The 27,057-nt window shown below is 37.4% G+C and overlaps 3 protein-coding genes across 3 annotated transcripts in view; 2 read left to right on the top strand and 1 right to left on the bottom strand.

The window, feature by feature from the left end:
- The window catches only part of LOC115442778, a 44,400-nt gene extending 32,269 nt beyond the window's left edge, over positions 1 to 12,131 (top strand). The window contains exons 3-9 of the mRNA XM_030167930.2: positions 1,982 to 2,217; positions 3,321 to 3,518; positions 3,882 to 4,005; positions 4,580 to 4,690; positions 5,224 to 5,377; positions 5,645 to 5,857; positions 6,315 to 12,131. Coding sequence (XP_030023790.2) covers positions 1,982 to 2,217; positions 3,321 to 3,518; positions 3,882 to 4,005; positions 4,580 to 4,690; positions 5,224 to 5,377; positions 5,645 to 5,857; positions 6,315 to 11,755 — 6,477 coding nt within the window. The 3' untranslated portion in view covers positions 11,756 to 12,131. The remainder of the gene's footprint in view (positions 1 to 1,981; positions 2,218 to 3,320; positions 3,519 to 3,881; positions 4,006 to 4,579; positions 4,691 to 5,223; positions 5,378 to 5,644; positions 5,858 to 6,314) is intronic.
- Positions 12,107 to 27,057, bottom strand: part of LOC115442780 (adenylosuccinate lyase) — a 36,964-nt gene continuing 22,013 nt past the window's right edge. The window contains 3 exon segments of the mRNA XM_030167931.2: positions 12,107 to 13,235; positions 13,851 to 13,993; positions 13,996 to 14,148. Coding sequence (XP_030023791.2) covers positions 12,221 to 13,235; positions 13,851 to 13,993; positions 13,996 to 14,148 — 1,311 coding nt within the window. The 3' untranslated portion in view covers positions 12,107 to 12,220.
- LOC119189119 (protein snakeskin) lies at positions 15,793 to 25,601 on the top strand. Its single transcript, XM_037437994.1, has 4 exons — positions 15,793 to 15,965; positions 23,690 to 23,886; positions 24,500 to 24,629; positions 25,182 to 25,601. The coding sequence occupies exons 1-4, from the start codon at positions 15,915 to 15,917 to the stop codon at positions 25,275 to 25,277; spliced, it is 474 nt and encodes a 157-aa protein (XP_037293891.1). The 5' UTR covers positions 15,793 to 15,914; the 3' UTR covers positions 25,278 to 25,601.

Below are 27,057 nucleotides of genomic sequence, written 5' to 3'. Positions count from 1 at the left end.
GTTTAAAATTTAAGTCGAATTGGTCAATATCGGTTAAGAAACAGCGTGTTATTTAGTGAAGTGCGCGTGACAATAAAAAACGAGATACATTGACATGGGATTCACACGTCGTATTGATTTCAATATCTGTTCTTAAATATAATAAAAGGATTGATTTAAGTGAAATACTAGGAATAAGTGTAACATAACATAGGTGACCCCTAGTGTTTTAAAACGTTATTTAGAATGCGTTATTACCGCTAACATGCAGTTCGTATTTTTTGCTTTTATTTTCCGTATAAATAATGCAGTATGATAAAAAAAAGTATTGTTTTGGAACCGGCCAGTATTCAGTTACAATGTCGGCGGGAATGGCGATTAATCGCCGGTCGACGACTAAATACGATAAATAACGTATTTATGTAATAGTTATTGTATCGAGTTACCGACTGTTGGCATTATATTACGTTCCTAATGGACGGCGTGTTAGACTGATATGAATCTAGATATCTAGACCAATAGGTTATTTAACATTGTGTTGCTTGGCGTTTTAAATTAACTTGTTTTATTAGCAGTTAGGTTTAGAGTTGAAAAATATTTTTAGTGTTGCGTATTTTGTTAATAGCCAATTAGTTAGTAACTATAAAGTACATATCTGCGTCGATTATTAAAGTGTGCGTTAAAATCTACTTACGCGGTGCACTAGTCTTACTAGCAAGAATGTCGTTTAAATTAAATTTAACTATTATTTGTCGTAGAATATAATTCTAGTATATTTTTCATGACTCATGCGTGCAGTCGAATTTGTTTCGTATTATATTAATACAAGTCATAAATTAGCCCGAGGGTTAGTCCGTACAATCTTTTAAACTTGAAATGTGCAATATTTAAGGCGTACTAAATATAAATTAAAGTGATCACTTAAATTTTAAAATTTCGCAACATTAAATAAACTTAGTAAAATCAATTAGTAGCATGTCAAAGCTGTTTCAATGATTAAAAATCAATCAATGTAAGTTGAATTTATGTTCGGTTTGTACTTACGTCGGTTAAGGTGATCTGGTGCTTGGAGAAAAAAACTCCTTGCGTACACACCGAACTTTATCTCAAAGTGATAAGGTTAAATTTAGAACAGTCATTCTGCAAGCGTTTTATTTAGCTGTTCAGTGAATTTAGGTCATGAATGGACAGGTGCATCACTGTATGAAATGCTCTGACAGCTTGTAATAATTTTGGGAGGTATGAGGTAGGTATAAACTTTATTCAAAGGATAGATTGACGTACTCATTTAAGTTAATAAAAAAAAATTGCTTTCACAAAACGTACAAAAAATTGCTTTCACAAAGTTCGTGAACAATTAAATCAATCTTTTAAAAATGCTTTAATCAAATTTTTATTTTGTAATTCTAATATTTTCGATACATTTAATTCATGGTTATAGTATAAAGCAAAATAATTAAAACATCGAAAATACTATTCAGACTCTTTGTAAGATTTAAGTATAACGTTAGTTTATATTTGTGAAGGTTTATACCCGTATATCCAACATTGGCTGCTGTGCTGTAACATTTAACAAATATAGGTACTGCGCTGTCGTAACACGGCTAGGTAACCTAGGCTCTATGTGACGACCCTGGCGCAGGACAAATAGTTGTAATAGGCGCCATAGTTTCTAGTTTCTAGTGTTTATGTCTGGGAATCTTAGCTTGGCTTAGTAGTGTACAAGTCAGGTGTTTTTTTTTTAATATTACGGTACTTAATAATTCTTTACATCGACCTAACATGAACTTTGGGAGACGCGGGTTCCATTTTCTATTAAAATTCATATACTTTTCGGCTATTGATTTTAAATGTAATAAATTTAATTAAATCGGAACCCAAAAGACCGGTAGCCAGACTTCAAGACACTGTGAGCTCATTTTGCGAAGATCGGACCGTCAATAGCTAAAAAAAACAATTTGAAATTTTGAATAATTAATATTTATGATGGTTTCTTTCCCAGGACTCGGTAGTAGACCTAGTGGTAGGTCTTGGTGTACCAGCATCCAAGGTCGTGATCAGCCTTCCGGCTACAGCCCGTCAGTTCACACTCCTCAACGAGACCCTCAGTACTCCTGGAAGCCCTACTGTTGAAGACGAACCCAAGGAGATTGACCAGGCTGAGCTTTGCAGACAGCTTCAGAAGGGAAGATGGACCTTGGAGAGAGACCAGGACTTGTCGGCGCCCTATGCTTTTAAGTGAGTAAAATAGATGATATGTTTTGCTATTTTAATTTAGTAGGCGCACTTGGTAAGGATAATTATATCTACTAACTACATTATTATCCAGGTAGAGTGGTATAAAGAAAGCGTATATTATATAAAACGTTTCAAGATACATGGAGGACATACTTAATGTGTTCTTTTATCTCATAGTCTTAGATTTATTATCAATCTTTATTCATAGTTTATCGTAGCATTTTTCACACTTGGCAACAAGTTAACAGTGTCGTCGTCGAGTGACGTTGCTAATGTTTGTTCACAGGCGTCACGTCTACCATTCGATAAGTAAAAACATAGTACTGGTAGGAAGCCCAGCAAATAGTAGTTTAATATTTAACAAACATATTAGATAAATTATAAGAGCAGAACAGATTCTGATGTAGCATACTACATCAGAATCTGTTCTGCTCTTATAGTTTATCCTTACAAAAATTTGCAATAGTAGGACTTATAACTCATGTTATAGTCACAGATATTCGTCATAAATATTTATTCTACATTATGAGTAAGTTATTATTCAATTTATTCAAGCGACAATATAATTATTGTCTGTATTTCTAGGAGGAATTAAATTAAAATAAACACAATGACTCAATCATCACTACTCATGAATACAGCTATACACAGGTGTTAGATATTATAAAAATACATTAAAAATCTTTCGAAGCTCTAATGCCTCTGATGGCTCGAATTCGTACTTGGTTAGGTACATAACCAAAAAGCTAATTTTCTGTCAAATCATCCAGATTTAGGTGTAAGACGAAATTTTGTACTTTTCAACGTAGGACGCCTATGATCTGTTATCCGTTACTAAATACAAAAACAAAACATTTATAATGTTTGTGTTGACATTGTTACAAGTGAGCTAAAACTGTATTTATATCGTCGTTTGATTTCGTCTATCAGTGAGCCACATTTATTATACCTACCTACGCTTTAGTACTTTTTTCTATTTTTATTTCGTCATAGCCCCTTAGAGTTATAGATTTGAGGGTCCTTGTTATCTGCGCATATTAGGTTCAAAAGTACTGCTCTACATAAAGGTATCACGTGACTAAATTTTAAATGAAACATTCCAGGAACAAGATATGGGTGTCATTCGAAGACGCGTCCTCGGTGGATGTGAAGGGAAAGTACGCGCGAGTCCGAGGTTTGGCCGGCTTGGCATTACATAAAGCCGATCGTGATGTGGACACGCCCTGCGGACCCACGCTCAAGGCCTCGCTGTCCAAGGTCCTCAACCAGCAGAGCAGAGCGCCTAGAGCTGCAGTGCTTAGGTGAGTTGCAGTGTTTGCTATTTCAATATGATAAGTTAGTTATTTCTATGAGCAGCGTACGAAGGAAAGTCTATAAAGTTCTGGGTTAGAATCCCAGGTCAAACTTTATTTTATATGAGTTGATAAAGGCAAGGAGTCCGGTAAAACAGTTTCGTGAGGGAATAATAGCATTGTTCCGTTCGAGCCGATCTATTCATGGTCTAGAGAAATGTACGTAGAACGTTGTTTTACCACTTTCTATTTTCTAGGAAACAAAACACTAATTAGCTTTTTCACTGATTAATATTATAGTTGGTAAGGCACTGAATATAAGGCCTATATAATTTACTTCGCCATTTATTGATAATAACCTATGTTTTTTAGGTCTCTGGAACATGAGATTCTGTCAGCTCCCGGTCACGTGCGTGCCCTGGATGCCCTCCAGGTGTCTCCATACCGAATTACACAAGTTGTCGACTCCGATGGCGTCATTCACTCTATTAGAGAGGTAAGTTATTTCTTTAGTTAAAATTAGTAAAACAATAACTAAATCCATGAAATCAATCAATAATAAAATCAATGACTGTTTTTGCCCGCAGTTTCGCCCCCGTGTGAAAGTTTCCTCGGGATAAATATTTTCCCGGTAAAAAGCCTATAGCACCCCGGAGTAATGTAGCTTCCTATTAGTAAAAGAATTTTCGAAATCGATCAGTGGTTCCAGAGATAATCCCCTACAAACGTACAAACTTTTCCTCTTTATAATATTATTATAGATCACTTAGTAGTATAGATATACTATTAAATCAAGTAAGTTGTAATAAGGCCCTGAGATCGAATCTAAGGTCAGGTAAAAATTGGGTCACGTGTTATTTGGTTCGATTAAAACACACATGAGTTATTCGGACTTCCAATTTGTGTTTGAAATGGCGAGAGTGCCTAACCATACATAAGACGGATTTTTACCCGAAGAATTTTGCAATAGTAACGCCTCTACCTACCCCTTCAGGAATGTAAGGAAAGCGCGAGTATAAGTGTAAATTTAAACTGTGTATTCGTTGTTTTTTAGTGTCCCGTGATTTCAGGACACCCGTACTGAGTTCTCGTGCTCCCGACAAGGCTACTTCGTCCACCCCCGCTCCTGTGCCAGGTTCTACCGATGTGTGAAGTTCGACCAGTATTCGCCTGAATATACCGTGAGTATATTGAAATATAGTTGATTTTTGTGTAGGGTTTCTTGGGGAAACCAATTAGTCTGTAAGTTGCAGACGTCTAAAAAAAGTGTACAAAGACGTAAAATATTTCGGGAGACTCACTCACCATGCTTCAGTGCAATCAAATCGCCTTAAAACTTTTGGACCTTATCAAAATCGTCCTTTTCTTCTTCAAATAAACTTCAAAGGGTTTAATTTTTTTTTATACGCGCTTGACAGTGACTCCACTACACCTGATGGTAAGTGGAGTGGGATCCAATAGAATGCCGACTGACGAGAGATTACCCCTCGGCAGTTGATACAATTATGCCAGCCTGTTAGAACCGGATATACACAGGTTGATCCTGGAACGCAACACACGTGATTTTAAATAAAGAAAAAATAATATTTTAGTAAAGTTAATGTGTAGAACTTTCAGGTTAATTTTTATTAATATTATATGAGGTACTTTCTTCTCCTCAATTACAGCTGTACTAATTTCATCTTGACCGTTAAGGTACATTTTTATTTTGTAGGTATTCGAATTCGACTGTCCCGCTGGGCTGGCGTTCGACTCTCGCTACGAGGTGTGCGTGTGGCCCGGCAGTCTGCCGCACTCGCAAGCCTGTCCAGGTTCTTCCGAAATCGCTCCCGTGCCTCAAACTAGGTTTATTTGTCCTGAACATGAAGGTGGGTGCTTATATTTTAAATAAAATTGGCTTATATGTGTATAGATTTGTTGACATTGTGAAAAAATAAATAAAAAAGCCCTTAGGATTCAGTGGTGCACAATAACGCAAAAAAATGTATAGTTAATATTAACACGGCAGATCGACCTAAAGAAAATCACGTTTTGTAGTAATTATGCATATTATGGTTGAGCATTAATTTTATATTATTTAGATTCACCAGATTGATTATTTAAGAATAGTAATATGACCAAAATGTAATTTCCAGGTTACTACGCCGACCCTGAGAACTGCCGTTGGTTCTTCGCGTGTTTGGACCACGGCAAGTCGCCACTCACTGCCTACGAGTTCCGCTGTCCGTTCGGACTTGGGTTCGACGCTGATAAACTGAAGTGCGAGTGGCCATGGCTGGTGCCTGCTTGTGGAAACATCGCCAGATACGAAGCTGAGGCTTACGGATTCTCCGGTGCCATACTTACTGGTAAGATGAATTAAATGTGTAGAAACTTTCGTAGTATTGGATTACCTACTCTTTTATTATAAGTGTTAAGCCATTTGGGTACCTTAATCATAACAAACTACCTACCTCTATCTTCTTCTTCTTTAAAAAAAAATGGCTCCAACGTTTTATCGGTGACTTTGCCAATGTCGAGTAGGTAGGAGTTTAAAATTATGACATGAGTTTAAATAGCTTTCGACCCGAAGTTAACCGAACAAAACGATACCAACGACAAAGAGCAATTGACATAACATATTCAACATTAAAGTAGATACCTACCTCTATACTTTTTACCTAACATGAGGATATGGGATACATGATGACACTAGATTTTTGAGTGAAAGTCTATTTATTTAATTTCAACCCATCAAGTTTGGACGAATAATTTAATTTGAGAAATAATATCGTACGTGCGTTAACTTTATTTTATTATTTCTAGGCGCTGCCGGTTTCCAAGGCCAGACTGCAGATGATGTGAACATTGCCGCTCACCAGAGCCTTGTCTCTGGCGCGGCGCTCGACAACCTGGTCGGCATCCAAGGCGGATTCCTCACCAAGGACGATGCTTTAGACGCTAACTTCATCGCTTCCCAGGAGCTCGCGGGAGCTGCCGGCCACAATCTGCTGCAAGGCTATGATCTTGCCCATGGCCAGGCTTTGGACCATGGAGTAGCAGATTCTCTTGAAGGACAGGCTCTAGGCCACGGAATAGCATACCAAGCGGTTGATGGAGCCAATCTAGGCATCGGTTTAGTCCAACCAACGAATTATAACGATCAAAAATACACAAGTGGTTCCTTGATCTTAGACGATTACAGACTGCCTACTAAATCAAAGACTGGTCACGGCAAGATTCAGAATATTGTCGCAAGTCATCGTCAAGTAGCAGCAGCAGGAGCTGGAGCGGGAATTGCAGGACAAGGACAACAAGCAGGATACACTAAAGGATACGACGGTTACTCATCATCTACCTTCAGCTTGGGAAGTGAACAAAAGAATCAGTACCAAAGCGGTGCTTATGAAGATAATTCCGGCGCGTACGTGCACGACCCTACTGGAGACTACGCGGAACCTTACAGACATGAATCTTCCCCAGCAGTACCTTATATTCATGACGACTCGCCATACAAACACACTAAAGACTACTACGACCAAGGTAAATATGTGCACTCAACTCAATCAGGACATGATGGAAAATACACCGGTACTGATGGCAGATACGTTGATGACAACAATGGGCAGTACGTTCACGATCATTCTGGAGATTATGTAGAATCAGGCAGATATAAGGCTGGCTACTCTGGCGCTGGTTCTTATGTTGCTTCCAGCGGCGGAGCTTATAAATCTGATTACTATGGTGCTAGTACTGGGGCTTACAAGGCTGACTTCACAGGATTATACACAGAAGATAACTCCGGTGCATATGTTCACGACGACTCTGGCAAATATGAAGCCGGAGTCTACAGAGATGATGGACATATTGGCAGCTATAGCGAAGGCGCTAGTAGAGGTCAAGTTAAATACCAAGGTGGTTACAGCCAAGCCAACGCTGATAAATATTTGACCGATTCCAAACTCTATACTGGTGCCTCTCATGTTTTAACCGCAGGAGCTGTTAATGTCGGACTCGTTGGAAAAACGACTTTAGTAGATGTTGATTATAATGATCAAAATAACTATCATGTCAAATCGCAGAGTTCTTTCGGACATCAGACTTTACATCCAGGTCACGTGTCTTTGGTTTCTCAACCTGCAGTGTCGATTAACCATATTGGAACTGATGGTAACAACCTTGATGGGTATAGTTTTGTGACTACACCGACGTCATCAGGCGTTCCTACAACGGCTACTCCTTTCGCCGTCACAACGTCTCTACCTGTTGTCACTTCGTACAAGACTACGTTTGTTCCTCAGGCACCTCAGTCTAGCATTAAGCAAGTGTTCGGCTACACGCAACCCGCTGTGACATATGTTCAACCGACAGTGGTTGCTGTTCCACAAGTCACTCCACAAGTCCAAGTAACTGACCACAATCAAGGCTTCAACTACCAATTTGAAAGCAAAGATTACTCGAGCCGCAAAGGTGCTAGTGCAAGTCAGTCATCTGTAGTCAAATCGGAATCATCTGGGTATGACTACTCGAAGCCCAGCATTCAATTCGATGAAGGTGTAACGTATACGACTGCAGCACCCGTCGTTGTATCTACCTACAGACCACAAGGATTTGGCCATAGTCAACAAACTCTACACAAAGTTGAGTCAGTTGGATTCCAATACTCAACGCCAATTCCAGTCACCGAAGAACCTTTCAAGAAATTAGTGGCCTACACTACTGGAGCACCTGTGACTACTTTTGGGGCGAAAGAATACAGACCCCAGGCATACAGTCATCAAACCATTCACAAAGTCGAAGCCAGCAATTACCCATCAGCGGAGATTGGTGCTGGTTACGAAGCTAAAGTTACCTATGAAGCACCGAAAGTAGTCCAATACACTACCGTTCAACCAGCAGTTTCCGTTCAGCCTGTAGTATCTGTACAACCACAAATCGTCGGTCACCAAACTCTACATACCGTGGACGCTAGCCAAGTGAACGCTTACTCTCAAGCAAATGCTGGATCCTTCTCCCATCAAAGTTCGGGTAGTTACTCCGGCGGCGAGTCTGGCTACACTTACGAACATCCCGCAGTACAGTTCCAAGATGTAAAAACAGTGCAGTACTCTACACCAGCGCCTATAGCTGTTTCTACTTACAGACCACAATCCTACAGTCAACAAACTATTCACAAAGTAGAGAACCATGTTGTACCAGTTTCTTCTACACCACTGCCAAGTGTTGCGGTATCATACCAAGCGCCTGTCACCGTATATAAGAATCCTATTTTGAAATACACGGAAGAAGTCACTCCGGTAGTTTATGAGAAGCCATCGCATAGAGGTCAAGCGTACAGCCACCAGACAATCCACAAGGTTGAAGATAACAAGGCATATACTCCATCACTGGGTATCGGTGCTGTGGAATACACTAAATCTGTCACTTATGAGCAGCCTCAAATCTACTCGACAGTGCAACCAGCCTTAGCGATCCAACCAGCGGTGTCAGTATCGCATTCCAGTGCTTTCAGTCATCAGACACAGCACAAAGTAGACGCGAGCCGAGTGAACGCTTATTCAGAAAACGCTGATGCAGGATACGTCTATGAAAAGCCGTCTATACAATTCGAACCTATAAAAACTGTACAGTATTCTACACCAGCTCCAGCAGTGGTTTCTACGTACAGACCTCAGTCTTACAGCCATCAGACAATTCATAAAGTTGAAACACAAAAAGTCGTTCCAGTGTCCTCTACCGTGACACCGATTGTAGATTATTCCTACAAACAAGCTGATGTCTCTACTTACGAAAACCCAATTTTCAAGTATACGCAAAAGGTAACTCCGGTCACATACGTTCAGCCGACTGCGGCCGTTGTCACTCCAACTTACCAACCAATTGTCCAGCAACAAGTAAGCCATATTGTCAGCCAGCCCGTACAATATGAAAGCCAACAAAATTTGCATATCGGTCAAGAAGGTTATTCTTACAGTCAGCCAGAAATCCAAAGAAATGTTGAGACATCAAAGGCGGCAAATTCGTACTCAGATGCTAGTGTTGTATCTCACCAGACGTTCCATCTCTCAAGCGGCAGAAACCAATATGAGTCAGGAAAGGGTGCTGTGATAGTGTCAACTACACCTTCAACTGTGGCCTATGAAGATCATTACGTCGAATATGAAGCACAGAAAAACCTTGATGCATACAAAGCCCCAGAATACATTCCACCGAAAACTGACTATCAGTATACCGTCTCTTCTACAGCCACTCCTATTGTCCAACAAAGTGCCATCTTCCACAAAACAAATGACGAATATGATTATAAACCTATCGAATATTCTCAACAGTACGATTCCGCTCAAGACGCTGTATCGACTAAACAAGTATCTTTCAGCACATCTCACATTTCGCAACCTCAAAAGGTAGAATCTGTTCATATATCTTCCTTCCCTGGTACTAAAGTCGCAACAAATTACAATCAAGCGACGTACCAGAGCCCTGAAATCCAGGTAGCTTACAAGTCTGAAGAGTATCTACCACCCGTGGTGTCTACGGTTGTTACACCCATAGTTACATCGACCTACAGACCCCGTACCTATTCCACCGTCTCGACTACTAAAGAATACTTACCTCCTGCGGTCGATAATACTTACCTACCACCTTCAACTACAGCGAGACCTTACTACAAATCTACAACTCCGGCTTATCATCACGTTGAATCCACTACTGCATTCCAAGCGTCCGAATACTTGCCTCCTGCAGAAGAGAGTGGAGCTAAATTGGTCAATTTTGAAAGCTTTGGTTTCGACAACGGTGTCACAGCATCAGCCAAGATTAATCCTTATCAAGATTTCTCAGTGCCAAAAGTAGTGCCGACAGTTTTAGCTGAAACCTCAGCACCAGTTAGAAAGCAAAATATTGTGGTGGAAACAGCTAAATCGCACTTATTAGGATTTGGTACTGTGGGCCCTGACGCGGGATTGGTTTCGCCGGTAACATACACTACCGCTGCTCCTGTTGTAGTCTCGACAACATCTAGGCCTATATTTAAATCAACTACGCATGAACCTAGCTATAAGTTCGTGCAATCCACAACAGAATATCAGGCGCCTGAATATCTTCCACCATCAGAACAAATTGATACTAATATTAACTACCAAAGCTTTGGTTACAAAAACTCCGAATCATTAGCTGAAAATGTCAACTACAATGCTTATGATAACGACGCTGTTGTAGTATCGACAGCTGCACCGAAGAGGAAACAAAATCTTGTCGTTGAAACTGCCAAAACTCATCTCCTTGGATTTGGAACAGTTGGTCCTGATGCTGGTTTAGTATCTCCAGTTACTTACACAACTGCTGCCCCTGCAATTGTGTCCAGTTCTGAATACTCATTGCCACCTCAGGTAACATCAACCTATGCCCCGATTGAACAGGGACTCTTTGAAGTCACGCCATCATCAGTGCCCATTCGCAGAACAAAACCGAAAGTTGCTGTTGTAACAAAAATCAATGATTTTAACCCACTCCTTGTACGCAAGCTAGGCGCTGTCTGCAGTTGTCAGTCACCCGTATTAACTCTTAAAGGAAGGAGACCTGTTGTAAAGGAACAAGAAGTTGACGACTATAGTAACTCTTACTCCAACGGCGGTGATAACAACAATAACCAATATATTCTGAATTCGGAACGTCTACAAACGCCCACGGTGACTGTTACTCCTATAGTGACATCGACTTTCAACCCCATCATTGTACCGGACGACTCGTTCTACCAAGATTACCATGAACCGATCCAACAAGAAGTGGTAGTAACGCCTAAGAAAGAGATCTATTCGGAAAGTGTATCTAGTACGCCAATTCCAGTTTCTTCAACAGAGAAGGTTTACACAATAAGACCAAGAATTAAGCCCGTCACGGTTGCACCCACATACAAAACCGTTATATTGAACCAAGAAGTTGCCCCAGTTGCCTCTATCACATCACATGATGCTGCAGCAGCTGTATTGGATTCTCCAGCATTCGACCGTTACGGACCAGGTGGATGGAGAAGCAGAGATGAAACTCTGCAAGGATCCGTGGATTGCCAGAGGGCAGGTCTCTTCCGTCACCCAAAGCAGTGTAACAAGTTCTACGCTTGCAGATGGGACTGTACAAAACAGAGATTCACACTTCATGTATTCAACTGCCCAATCCAACTCAGCTTCGACTCGAGCATAGGCGCCTGCAATTGGCCCAGCCAAGGCCCCGCCTGCCAAGGAGACACACTTCTCACCAACACCCTTTAATTCTATAGTCCTGTAAGCAAATCTCATTGTGCCATCTAAATTGTGATAAATTGTGATCACGAAATTCATTTATCATTTTTCATGCAGTTCATTAGCTTCTCTTTTGTTTTAAGATGCTTTTCTATTTATTTGTTTGGTCTTGTTAATGTTATTTCATTATTTCATAGTTATTTATTACATTGTGTACTTCTCAGCTTATTGCTTGCCAAGCATATTATTGCGTTTCGATATTATCGATTGGAATTAAGAGTTACCATGTATCTAGTTCATATAGCATGTTAACGTTGTAAAATAGTGAAGTCATATGTTTGTACGTTTATAAATTAATATAGAAATAATATGCTGTAATTGTAAATATATCAATTTATTGAATTAATTGTTATTTCATTTTCGAAGCAATCATATTGAATTAAAATAATACATGTCATAAGCTTAAAACAATGTCAACGAAATGATTAAATATTTTTAAATATTCAAAGCAACTGGTTTTTCAACTTCAGCTAAAGCGTCTTTGTACTTGTATACCACAGGCTCAACTTCCTCTTCGATAAATTCCGTCACTTGCTCAGGAGCTCGGCCTATGAATGTAGACGCGTCCAAAATGGCATCCAATTGGGAAATAATGGGTGCGAAATAACTGTCTTTCTTAACACGGTCAATCAAATCATTATCTTTACCGTGCTGCTTTACCTGGGCTCCAGCTTCATGAGACAAAACCCTGATTTTCTCATGGCACACTTGACGATCACCACCAGCCTGCACCATCGCCATGATGATGTTCTCAGTGGCCATGAATGGCAGCTCTTGGGCGATGTGACGCGCGATAACCTTCGGGTACACGACCAACCCTTGGCATACGTTGAGAAGAGTAAGTAGGGTAGCATCAGCAGTTAAGAATGCTTCGGCGAGTGTGAGGCGACGGTTAGCAGAATCATCCAGAGTGCGTTCCAACCATTGCACCGCATGAGTGTTAGCTGCGTTAGCATGAAGCGTAATCAAATGACGCGCTAAAGCACAGCAGCGTTCAGATCTCATAGGATTCCGTTTGTACGGCATAGCGCTGGATCCAATTTGGGATGCTTCAAACGGTTCCTCGATTTCCTTGCGAGACGCCAAAATACGGATATCTGAACACATTTTGTGTACCGTAGCTCCTAGCCCTGATAGAGCAGCAATCACTTCCAAGTCAACTTTCCTAGAATACGTTTGACCAGTCACTATGTATCTCTTGTCAAAACCAGCTAATTCAGCAACGCGCTTGTCTAAAACTCGTACTTTTTCACCGTCCCCCTTAAAGAGTTGAAGGAATGATGCCTGCGTGCCAGTTGTACCTTTAACTCCGCGGAAGCGAAGGTCGTCTTTTGCACGAGAGAGCGCGCGCTCGTCCATCAACAAGTCGCTAAGCCATAGAGAGGCTCTCTTGCCCACAGTAGTCAATTGCGCTGGTTGTAGATGAGTAAAACCGAGGATAGGCTGCGATCTGAAAGTAAAGCAAAAGTGATGAATATTAATAAATTAAAGTTAAAGTAGGCTTTATATACATTAAAAAACAATACAATATTTGTTATTAAAGGCAATGGTCATTAAACGTAAAAAAGTTAGATTTAAATGGTTATGGCTATAAGTTGCCCTAAAAACGTAGATTAAACATGACTCTCATGTATCTCATTTCCTGTTCCTGTTCTAGGACGCCATTTCGTACTAAACCATTTGACATTGACCGATGAAGCATGTGCGATTTTAAAACCATAATTGCGAGTTAAACAACAGCCGATTGAGTCACTCGATTATCACTCATTGTTCTTGCTTATTACTGATTGTATGCAAAGTAGAATCGTATCGATAATAACTCTTAATTAAAGCTTCATAACCAATCCGTCTGATCATCCTTGCGTAGGTTACCGAGATTGTGTCGGCCCTTTTAACAACATTTGACTGATTACTTTAAAAATAAATACATAGTTTATTCTCCTTAAAGCTTGGTATTGTAACTTCCCCAGTATTATCTTAACAATATTAATAAAATTTTCGCATCCTTTACGTTACAAATATAATTATCAAAGTCATTTTTATAATTTCAAAATTAGGAACTCACTTGTACTCATCAGCAAATCTGGCCAATCTGCTAATAACAGCAGCAAGCCTTGGCAGAAGCAGTTCTAATCCATGCTTGATAACGATCAGGTCGGTGTTATCGCCAACGTAGCAGGAGGTGGCTCCAAGGTGGATGATAGGGAGCGGCTTTTAGGGCATCTCTCTGCCAACGTGTGGACATGGGCCATGACGTCATGACGCACTTTCCTCTCATGCTCAGCTGCTGACTTGAAATCTATGTCATGAATAGCACCTTCTAGTTCTTCGATCTGCTCGTCAGTGATGTCGAGGCCTAGTTCCTGGAATTAAAAAGGAATTTGTTAGGAATTTTGGAAAAATAGCTATACATTGAAAATCTGTTTTGCGATTGAAAGTAGGTACACTGGATTTTGGCAGAGGAAAACATATTGCCTATACTACTAGTGTTTTGAGTTGGTTGAAAATTGTTTTCGTTCGTACTGCTGCTGTAAAATTGAATAAATTTGAAAATAATGGTGCAGGCGAAATAAAAAACGGAAACAGAAAATTTATCCTCAAAAATATCCAATGATCAATATAGTTCAAAATACCTCAACCTCACCTCAAGTAACGCAACATTTAAATCCAAGCGTATTAATTTAGTTTGCCATCATTAAACGGGCGTTTGTCGGTATGTTGGCATAATGGCGACTGTGTTGGCAGTACAGTAAGCATTTCATTATGGTATTTGGTACGCGCATGCCGTTGGCCTACATTCGAACGTTTATGTGCCCCTAGTATGCACTCACTTAATATATTATTAAGATATGTATTAAGGGCGTTGGCGTAATTGATGCTTAATTTTTTTTTTTTGATCTAGCATGAATGCTGCTATATCTTGTGTGTTACAGAGTACGCATTGTTGTGTTTAGCGAAATCCGAAGGTTTGATCTCATAATAACCACACGTGGAACATGTTAAATGTAAGAAGTAATAAGACGTTCTGTTGTCAAGAACTTTAGTTCTTGGCTATTTATTAACTATAATTAATTATTTTAAAATAACGGGATAAAGAATATTTTATAAACTCATTTACACTTGCAGAAGCGACAGTGCTATTAGGTGTTTTCAATTCACAATATGATAATATTTTAAAAACCACATTACTCAACAAGTGACTTTAAATTTAGAACTACAGTGATAAAATGAAGTCAACATTATGCGTCATTTAACTGAGCTAAATTAAGATGCTGCGTATACGGTCACTGATGAAGCAAAAAGTTCCATACTTAACAGTGACTTAATATTGAAAATAAGGTCAACAAAAGATTGTATTCAGGGAATTAGAACACAATATGTTTATGGCAATATTTTCAAAGGTAAATCCATCACAATTGTGGTTAGGGAGTAAATAATAAAAACAACCATTACCTAAGCAAGTCACCACAAAGAAGTACACGAAGCATGTCATGAATGAACTTGTTTAATCTTGTTTTACTGTTTTCACTTTACTTAATTGTGTCATGTATATAACAATCAAATATAACTATTTCTCTTTGAAATTATCATGTTTAAAACAAGAATATGATGGTTGTGAAAATAGTTTAGATATATGTTATTTACTATCCTGGGGAACGTTGATCTGTACTTAATTAAAAAAAAGATAAAATTGTAAACGTTCGCTGTACTTTATAGTTTGTAAACGTAGTGAGAGAGAAAGATTAATGCCAATACATGATGCTTATACGCGAGTTACTACAAATACCATTCCCGGATTTTAAACACAGAAACCTAATTACCACACCAAATAGAATAGCCTAAATAAAAATAGCAATTCAGTCAACACCAAAAACCAACACACAAAATGAACCCTACATATCTATCAACAAAGTCCAGTTTTACTGTAACACCAATAAAAGTACATTGCAACCTGCCCTAGTAATTCGCTGAAACAGATAAGATTAGGAGCTCCAACTATGCTGATAAAGCGATACAAAATTGATAAACGAACTCACACTGTGAAGGTCTAGTCGACAGGTACTCGTTGTAGACAAAGAAGTGGTGTGATCGTGAATTTTCAGATTATAGTGAAAAAAATATTGTGAAAATGGTGTCCGTTCAGACGATAGCGACTATTGTCGTTAAAGCTTTCAAAATTGTGAGTATTGTGCTGTATTTTAGATGGATGGTATAGTGCACACGATATCATTGAAAGAGGAGTGCCAATTAAATAGAAGCAAATTTCATTGTAGGTACATTTGACGTGAGAATGTCATAATATTAAGTTTATTCAATATACACACGATTTGCGTTCTAAGTGTTTATGTCCCCTATATTCCCATATATTTAAAACACTCTACTTATTTAATTATGGGCATTGTTTCCAATAAAAGTTAGTAATTAGAGATGAGTCCAAATGCTTTTCTATTTGGAGCATGACGTCATTCGCAATGTAAAATGTGTCTACTAATGTTATTTATCTTATTTATATCGCCATAACATACAACCAAAAATGAAAAGAGCTCTAGATAATCAAATATCGGATATCGGCTTTCCTAATTGATTCACTTTATAACAGACAATGAAACGTGGTTGTATCCAGCCTTTTTGTTAGGTATTTGGTAACAGAATGTTGTTGGTGGTGGTCTACATGACAATAATGATGCGGTTCATTCTAATACCAAGTCATGATCTCAAAAGATTGCCTCTTTATCTAAGACTTTTAAAAGTACTTATGAAGTAATCTAGGCTGGTTTTTAAGCCGGAAAAGGACTATTAAACGGACGGGGTCTAAGTAAACCCTAATCATACATTAGTAGTGCAGTTAACAATGCTTTAATTGAACACCTAAGAAGATGACTAATCGGAATGACTCACAGCATCAGGGCTATTGTAACTGAGGACTTGGGAATAAACAGCAATTAGTTTATTTATAAATCTATTGGAAAATATTAATTAATTGCTAATAAATTGTTATGTCGGAAAACAATTGTTACATCCGCATTGAAAATGTTAGGTATTTTTGATAAAATAAACAATAAGTTCATATTCGCGGGATTCTACCTCGTGGATAAAGTTTACCGATGTTAATATACATACAACATAAATATTAGTAAAATAAAACCAAACAAAAGGGGGATGTAAAATATGTCTTCAATATTTTACAATTTTGTCATGCTAATAACACAGTAATAAATCCTTTATAGTCCAAACATAACCTATAAAATCGACAACAGAGAAAAGAAAATTAAAAGGTCGGTACTTCACAACAACAACCATCGACAAATGCGGGTGGAACCACGTTCAAAGCGTTATGTATGGTTCTAATTACAGGTTAATGCTGACACTAGTCGATCAGCGACCTCATTTCCTATCTGGTGATAACGCCACGCCTCGCTGATATAAAACATCGCAAATGAAACAAATATGGTATTTGGGATTTGCATTCTGTTACAAAGAATTCCATTGTTAGTGGCATAACGTAGAAATTCGAACATCCAAAATCGTTTAAATTAAACTATTTTACGAATTTTATCGCGGTTTTAATATTTCACGTTTCTCCCGAGGTTTTGAAGACTTTGCAGCCTTCATGGTCACGGGGGGGACTGGGGGGACTAATTTAAATGTCTAACATTCGCGTAAACTTAAGAAATCATTATCCAAAATCGTATGTAGAGTTTAACACATGTATCACAGGTTCTCCTAGCATAGATATCAGCAGATCATTTTCTTATTGTGCCAAATGTAATGCAATGAACTACTCTGTAACATTTATACACCAACTGAGTTTTGTAACATTTGTCTGTTTTAATACGAATAAATATATTATTATTATTTTTATAATCGTCATTAGACTATGCTTCAACGTAGACCTGAGAATTTCCCGCCAAAATTATATTAAGTAGTAAAGTGTAATGTTTTCTTTGGGATTCCATGTATTTTCCTTTAGATATATTTACTCTCTAACTACATATATCCTTTACTATACCAGGCGTAGTCCAAAGCCTCTAACATACTATGTTCGTGATCTATGCCATCTAAACCATTTCATTACCTTCTACATAATATTTACACCTGTTAACTCATAGATGGAGCAAGGTCGAAAATATGAAAAATAATTATAAATCCTCAGCTAAACGAGCACATGTTGTGAAACGCAAACACCTTATCTGATATGTCGTTAGTCAGTGCGGTTAGCACAATGAGCGCCACCAGCCATGAGTAATACACTGACTAACTATTCTTGTGATATTACGCGTTGTAGTGATTAAAGTACGAGAGCAAACATCTATCGACAAAACGCTATGGATTTATAGGGATGAGACTGCATATTAACATTTACGTGACTTCGAACAAAAAACATACCCTTCTCTACTTAAGGTTAAACAGAGGTGCAACCAATGCACTTACTTTGTATGATGCGTGTTCCATTCCATGTTATACCGAAGTGAGCCTATCGGCACATTGGGCACAAATTCCATACTCCGAGCTGATATTGAGCGGATAAAGCCATTACCACTTTGCCCGACAGGGGATTCGAATCCGAGACCTTAAAGCGATTTCGTACCGTGCAAGCAGTACATCTACGCCGCCGAAGTAGATTTAGATATTTAGTATATTTCATTGTACTATTGCGCCTACTCCAATGTCATTACTTAAAGAAAAAAAAAACATTATTAATTATATGTAATTTAATCTGATCTCCCCACTTACATAATTTTTCAAACTTAGCAATAACACGCAATTGTTGCCAATACAATAAATATAGTTAAATAGTAAGTACATTGTATGTAGGTACGCATTATTTTCCGTTCGCGTTACAAAGTACGCAGATTCTTTAACAATGGCGGTCCTCCGGGGTGTAGCACAATCAACAGTTCTAACGTTTTACCTTGGTCATGCGTATTATGGACTGCATTGTACGTGATCGACTTGCCGTATTGGTGTTATTGGTTTAGTACTTAGATGCTCTGTTTTATTATATTGATATAAGTGTCCGTACGCTGGCTGAATAATAGATTTTCCTTTGTTCGTATTTATATAAATATAAACATTCTAAATTTGAAAAATAAAATACTATGGTGACAGCAATGTTCACTAATGTTTTTATTAGTTATAGATTTTATTTCTTTATAGGTTTTTATTTTATTATAATTATTTTTTTATGAGACATAATAACAGTTGACAATTCATTTTAATAAAAATATGTCCTCCTTTAACCTCTTTCCATACTTCCACCCACTTATAACGCTACCTTTTGGTAAATACCTTTCCAAGCCAAGTTTCATGTACTTTCTCCATGTTACCTATAAAATATAATTAATAAATAATCCCACAATCTGATCAACATGTCATTACGCCAATTAAAACAAATTTGCAATAATCAAATCATGCCAGTTTAGATTCAGCGAGGAAATCCACTGAATAACTGTTGAATCAAGGCTTCCTGTCGGCCCCTGCGCCGACAATTAAACCCATAATTATGAACAGTTGTCAGCTGTCGGACGAAGAGTAATGCGTGTACAGATACTATAATATGCATAATAGTTTCCTTTTAGAAAAATATGTTAATTCTGTTGGTATTGGACGCTGGAAAGTGATAAATGTGAGGATATCTCAATTTCTATTAACAAAGTCCTATTTCTAAGTTAATTTATTTATTCAAGCGATAATATTAAGTAAATTATATACAAATTGAAAAATAACTTGTAAAATTTGCTTAGAATATTTCATAGCCATTGCGTTATAAAAAGTTGAACTTCTTAACTATTACGAAAGACCCATTCCAAAATGCATAGATTATGGAAAGCTGACTTTACAAATATTAATTAAATAAATTATGACATTAATTATTTGTAATCGCAAGCGCAATAAATACAATTGCAACAATTTGTTTGGATTTCTCGTTTCAAGGTTCTTGGCCACGGATTTCACTCGACAAATGCGCGGATGTCGGTGCTGATATAGATTACGATCATTTTGTTTACAATTAAATACATTGGAATTTACAGCTACAGAAGAGACATCAATGTTTCATACACCTCTATTTTTTAAATGGGTTTAAAAGTGCTCAAAATTTTAAGTGCAAAATTAGATAGCATATAATTTTAACAGTATTGAGACGTAGTCTAAAATAGGCCTTAAAGTTGAACTATATATTGTTGACTATTATCACTAAGAGTTGTGAGTGAGTGTGTGAGAGTGAATGCATTTTTTCTGGCGTGAAAATGAAAAAACGAAATTGCTGTCTCTCTTCTACATCATGATATATGTCAAAAAGACATAAGTCAGAAAGTGCCCCAATTTTGTATGTAACTTTATTCTCGTATAAAATCTTTACATCAAAAACGTAAATCGAGAAACAGAAGGAACGCTATGCAACATAATTCCGAATGATTACTGTATTTTTAAATAAACTTTCTGCCTCCATAATATGGAAGTCTCTATGCATTTACTCTACACTGTGCATGTTCCCGGACCCATCCACGAGTGCGCCGCTTGAGAGTATTAACTCCTGACCCGTCACCCGACTCATAAGGCCCCTGACTAATGACTACGTAAGCTAATTGACGTCCTGTTAGTTTCCTTTATTCGTGTTTATTTTTGCAATATATTCATTAAAGAGACAGCCATAAAGTTTGTGATACAAAATGTATGTAAAAAAAATAAGTAGGTAAGTTTTTTAAGAAACTATTTACGTTATCAAAGGAAATAAATAGGATAATACACGCCTTACAAGTAATACGTTACTACGTTATCAACAAAAATAAAGAGACGTTAGGCAATACGTCGATTGCAGAAATATTGCGTGGAAAATGGCATTAGGTTTTAGAAATTAGATACAGCTTGATGCAGATTAGTCCTTATTTTCTTAGTTAATATTTATTTTTATTCAGAAGTAAATGTTCTGATACCACAACAGAAAATGAGTATTGTATCATAACTATTTCGATCTTGTCTCAACTTTTACTTAATATTTACGGCCTACCAACATTGGTTTCGGAGGTTGAACCCGCGACCTCTCACTTTACAGCCGACTCATCACACTCTGCAACCGTGCGATCAGAATCTCTTAAATTTGTCATATAACTGTGACAGTAATTCGACTTTCATCTATCAATTGATTCAATGAGTAATATCGTGCATTCCTGACCTTAGGAGTCAAATCGCGCTGGATCTAAACAATCGGAGCTCTAACATGATTAATACCCAAAGAATCTAATTTACTCTTTGGTTTGTGTTAATTCGATATCTATACTAATATATAAAGCTCACGAGTTTGTTTGAACGCGTTAATCTCAGAAACTACTAAACTGATTTTGATTTTTTTACACTAATAGAAAACTACATTATTCCTGCAAGCTATAGGTTAGTTTTTAAGCCGGAAAAACATTTTCACGCGGGCGGAGCTGCAGGCAAAAACTAGTATTATCAATAGGGAATCTGTCTATATTAGCGTAGCTAGGACATATTAAGTAATACAGGTTTGGTTTACATTGTCTTCCTCCAATACACTTTGGCGGACTTGTATCCTTATTGCGTGATCATGCTTCAACTGCTATCCAAATTTATGCCCTCGCATTTAAGCAAATATGGATTAAAATCCTAAATCGCGACCAGATAGTAATGTCTAAAATCTTATGTTCTCCTTTTTCTTCCAAAGATAATGTTCCGGTTTGAAGGACATTGTAGCCAGTGTAACTACGGGACATAATAAGACTTAACATCTCATATCTCAGGATGGCGAGCGCAGTGGAATACCAAACAATACTTTGTAATTCAAGGTGTTGGATGGTGTTGCTGCTATTTATGGGCAGTCGTATCGCTTACTATTAGGGGTACGGCAAGCTCGTCAAGTCATTCAAAGTAATCAAAATATGATAAAACGATCTAACATAAATTAAAAAAAAAAACTTGTTAATATAGTAATAAAATCAAACTAAAATATGAAATAGCTTGAAAATCATGAACTGATCGCAAATTACGTTTAATATGAATAATCATTATAATGACCGGCAATAATTATGACCATACAGCTATTGCGAGCATTCTTGCTGCGTTATTTATTTCTTTAATTGTTATATTACTTGTTCGGTCTAGAAATCTTAAGGGAAACTTATATTCAACACAAATATCCGGCGTTGATGATACGGATGGAAAATGTTAGTGAAACAGGTTTAGTTGTTGTTGTTGACCATATTTTATCATGTATTTGTAATATGTCCGTTTGGTGGCTACTGCGGTCGCCTACCGTCCCACGCCTTCTACCGACCATCTAGAAAATTTACAATTATTATTCAGTATTCGTAGTCTAAATTTTAAGTTTGTATAAGACAGTTGCATGTGCATGTGCTCCATAACTTTTAATTATTCACTATTCGAAGTCAAAAAATTATATTTTCATAAGGCATTTATTCATTTTTAAATTTTTATTACGTCACAAGTCAGCGTGTGATCCATAAGTTGTCAATGTATTTGAATTTAAACCTCTGAATTGATTGAAGGCAATTGCCAATTCACAAAATTTAATAAAGAACGTCATTTTTCAGCATATCGTGAAAATACTAGCCTTTTATTATAGCTGAGTACGTAAATATCAATAAAATACCAATAAGACATTTTTCAGTTTGTTATCATTGTCGATTGTGTAGGTATATCTCTCAGTTAATCATTTTAAATACAACTATTGTACTAAAAATAAGTCATAACTTATGACAATGATATTTTTCTTTTGGGGAATGTTTAAATAATAACATCTATGTACCTCTATTTCTAGGTAGGCATTGCGCAAGGCTGGTTCTATACAAAATGGACTGAAAGTGTAAAGCAAATGCGTATAAAGTCAGCGTTTATGAGAAGGTCTCTTAATATTAACCAAATGACCAGCTTGTCCTGAAATCGTGTACACTATGACCATCCTCACAAATTCATCAAATTCCTATACAATAAAGTAATTCAATTTTGTAATTTTCTATCAATATATCTTATCAATGCGACGCAGTGGTACGATATACAAATACTATCTTTACGCTGAAGCATTTTCATTTAAACTGTATTGCTTGTTCCGGTAGCTCAACTAAAGGTTTTCTTTGCTTTATCAATGATTCATAGTTATGGAATTTCGTCGCCCACTACTTCGGAAGTGGTGATTAAAAGAAAAACAGGATGCAATGAGTCAACATCGCTTTTAGCAATTGATAGATTATTTGACTATTTAATTGATAATGTCTTATGTTTACGCGAAAGTTGGACATTGAAGTAAAACTATTTTAATTTTATCCCGGTTTTTTATATTATAATTTTCTCCCGACGTTTCGAACTGTGCAGCCTTCATGTTCACGGGGAGACTGAGCCCTGAGGACTGGGGGGTCGTCCAAGACAACCTATCTACCTACATTTTACAATCATACAACAATTTTAATTGTTTTAGCTTTTAACAGTATGTTTAACTACTTAATTTACTAAATAATGATGGTCAATAAAAATACCTTTTTTAAGTGAAAAAAATTATTTTTGAGATATAGATAGTAGTTAGTTAGACATTGATTATAGACGCCTTCAAACGCTTTCAATGTAGGCAAAGATTATGAAATACTATATTCCACGATATGCAGAACGGATATACAACTTAATTCCGTCTGGTTTTATTAATACCTTCATATATTTTCGACGATGGTTTACATCTAGGACTCGTTAAGATTCTATGAACTATACAAACAACAATTTTTTGAGGATTGGAACTATTGCCACAAACTCTTATTCATTTTGCTAAGGTCATTTACAAACTTCATGATAATGAGCGGCACCACCCAATATCACTTTTCACTAGTGACCACAGTCAGTTATTTGTTTCTAATACTAATTGATAAAAACTCCTTACAGGTATTGAACATAATTATCCTGGTGCTCTACCGAACTGGCTACAACGGCGAGTTTCTCGGAGTGGGCGGTACATGGAACTTGAACGAAGAAAAGAACCCAGACGCTGAGATCGTCGCGTCAGGAGTTATCGTCGGCTACCTGATCTACACGCTGGTGCAAGTTGTTACCTTCCTGTTTGGCACCACGGAGCATAAACGGTGAGCATTTATGTAGGATACAAGGTACCTCGATAGCATTGCTTTAGGCGAAGTGGACCACTTAGTATCAGGTAGACTGTGAACTGGTTCGCGTGCTTTTTTTAAAAAACTATATGACGAAATGAGATGGAGGCTCGTCTGATAATAACCGCCCGGACTGTCCATAAAAAGTAAAATATGTAAATAATTTATTAGTCACGTAGGCGAATTTAGATGAATTTAAAAAAAGAAAGCATAATGTAACAAAAAAGCCAGCTTGATCTAGGAGGTATGAAAAGCAAATATATACCTATAATTAAATAAAATAACGTCAAGGACGTGTCGCGATCCTCATCGGTGAGGGCAAATAGGTCATAACCTAGCAAACCTACCAGCCTTTCACTACCTAAGTAATGACTACCAGAAGAAGAAAAGCAGGAAGAAACTCTGAGCTTACTTTTTGCCATCAATTGTCAATTGATATTTATATTTTCACTTAACTCAAAACTTTACTGCAACTAGAGCATTTTATAGATGAGATTTTTTTCTTAGACTATCGAAATATATCTATATACCTGGAAAATATTCCGTCATGTGCATTAGATGATGTTTTATGGTAATTTATATTTTCCAGCGCCATGTCTGAGATCGTGATGAACTTCGTGGGCGTGTTCCTGTGGATCGCGGTGGGCGCGGTGGCGCTGCACTACTGGGGCGGGTACCAGGGCGAGCACCAGTTCCAATTCGTTTTCGCTGAGAAACAAGTGGGTGCTTTCTCTTTTATATATATTCCATCACTTTCGGCATAGCACTGAATTCAGAGACATTCAGAGAGATAAAAGGCGTGAATTGTTTCGACTTAAGAACGTTTCCGTGGATTTTTTGCAATAGTGTTTGTTGTTTATTGTTCTACCGGCATAAGGAGAGAACACGTATCTTACTTTTTAAATATTATTTAAATTGATTTAAGTATATATTTGTCATCAGTAAAAAAAAGTAAAATCCAAGATGTCTTCCTTCTTCTGTATAAAAATGTATATAGAAAAAAAAACTTTTTCTTTATGTCGGTATTACCTGCTTTATTAGTAAAGGAAATCGCAAGGAAACCTAAGTAATTTAGAACAATTTCGGAGGTTTGTGAGGGATGGTGGTCCCTTGATCTCATTCTGCCACTTTTGTTGCCACCTATCCCTTAGTTTATCTACTGCAGGAAATATTTTATCTCATATTACGAACATATGAAATTGGCTTGTTTTTTGGTTCGCTTACATTCAAATCGAAACTTTATATAAAAAATGTTATTTGTATTATTTCAGGTGGGTCTCGCAGTGGGTGCTCTCTGTGTGATCCAAGGCGCAGTGTACCTCTTAGATACAGCACTATCCGTCATACACTTCACTAAGGAGATGTAAATTTAAGTGCATTTAATTCGTTAATCATAGTTTTAATAAACCTTTGAGTCGAACGAGAAGTTTCCGAATAAACGAATAACATTATATGGTTAGTAAGTTATAATAATAAAAAAAAACAGGTGAAATTATATTCTATTTCCAAAAGTTTGAATTTCGAATGTCATCAATTGTCTACAAATTACAAACAAAAATAGAAAAATAATTAGCTCTCAACAATCTTCTTCGTTTTCCCACCTCTTCTTAGTTAAGAACATAATACAAATTTTGTATATCAATTTTATTTTATAATGTAAAGTTAATTTTGAAATAAATATTAAAAGAAAAGTGGTGTATCATTTTATTATGATTTCTTATGTTAATTTCTCGCCTTATGGTAAGCGGAGTGGAGCCCAATAGAATGACGACTAAGGAGAGATGATTACCCTCAACAATCGACACAATTATGCCGGCCTGTTGTAACCAGATTGAACACACTTACGAGGACCACTATGGCGGGTTTCAATACCTTGTGTATGGTGTATGGTGGTCGTTATCTGGGCGGATATAAAATATATCCTACTACCGGTAAGTATATACCTAGTCTTGCCATAAATATTGTAATAAAGAAAAAAGAAAATTGTTAACTGCAAATAACATTTATTACTTTTACAGTGTGTCAGTTTAATACATAAATATAAAACAATTAAAAATATAAAAAGCTTATTCGAAGTGGTCTCCATTGGCTGCAATACAGTCCTTTAAACGATGAGGCCAGTTATCAATAGAAGCACGCACTCTTTCCATGGGAAAATTCTTCACTGCCAATCGTATAGATTGTTTTAGGGACTCAAATTATCATGGCGTTTAGAGCAAGCTGTACTCTCTAAAACTGACCACAAATCATAATCCAGCGGATTAAGATCGGGACTAGACGACGGCCAGTCTTCAGCTCTGATGAAGTCCGAAACGTTCGATTCCAACCAAGACTGCGTGGACCGAGCTTTATGACCCGGCGCCGAGTCTTGCTGGAAGGACCATACTTGGTTATTGAACATGGTGATGTTAAGGGGCTTAACTACCTTCTCAAGAATGGTATCTTGATACACTTGTGCCGATGTTTTGATACCTTTTCACAAAAATATGGCTCAGTCACTCCTTCATAGCTAACACCCCACCAAACCATCACTGAAGTCGGATAATGTCCACGTTGCACTCTGTCGACTAATTGGGAAGCTTCCTTAGAGCTTTGAGCATAAATACGGTCATTTTGTTTGTTAAAATGTTGCTCAATTGTAAAAATTTTCTCATCCGTAAACAAAATTTTTCTGTGACCTCCCTTTGCGTACCGCTTCAGTAGTTGTTTCGATTTTACCACCCTATTCTTCTTTAAATTATCAGTTAAGAAATGGCCAGTGCGTCTCTTATAGGCTGCAAGTCCTAAGTCATCTTTTAAAATACGCGACATGGTTCTAGGTGCTATCTTCATTTCCCGAGATAAAATCTTTTGCTTTCGGACAGGATTTCTTCGAATTCTTTCCCTTACTGCTTTGACCACCTTTTTCGTACGAACACTACGTGGACGGCCAGATCTTTTCTGTCACAAACAGAGGAGGTCTCATTGTACCTATTAATAGCCCGGTACACAAACATTTTACTAATACCAAGTGTATGGAGAGTTTTAAAAATTGCATTTGGCTCCATACCTACTTTGTGTAATGCTATCACAGCGATTCGGTTCTCTTTATCACCCCACACCATTTTAATATCGCAAAATATTTTACAATGTATTGGCGCCAAAATG

The sequence above is a fragment of the Manduca sexta genome, chromosome 12 (assembly GCF_014839805.1).
Source record: "Manduca sexta isolate Smith_Timp_Sample1 chromosome 12, JHU_Msex_v1.0, whole genome shotgun sequence".
NCBI classification, from domain to species: Eukaryota; Metazoa; Arthropoda; class Insecta; order Lepidoptera; family Sphingidae; genus Manduca; species Manduca sexta.
Note: the sequence above shows the minus strand (reverse complement) of the source record. Positions and strands in the feature narration are given on the sequence as shown.

What these genes read in the sequence shown, in the direction of transcription:
- LOC119189119 (XM_037437994.1), top strand. Translation starts at nt 15,915, where the DNA reads ATGGTGTCCGTTCAGACGATAGCGACTATTGTCGTTAAAGCTTTCAAA. An exon ending in TCGTTAAAGCTTTCAAAATT is followed by an intron (nt 15,966 to 23,689) that starts GTGAGTATTGTG and finishes AACTCCTTACAG; the next exon opens with GTATTGAACATAATTATCCT. An exon ending in TCGTTTTCGCTGAGAAACAA is followed by an intron (nt 24,630 to 25,181) that starts GTGGGTGCTTTC and finishes GTATTATTTCAG; the next exon opens with GTGGGTCTCGCAGTGGGTGC.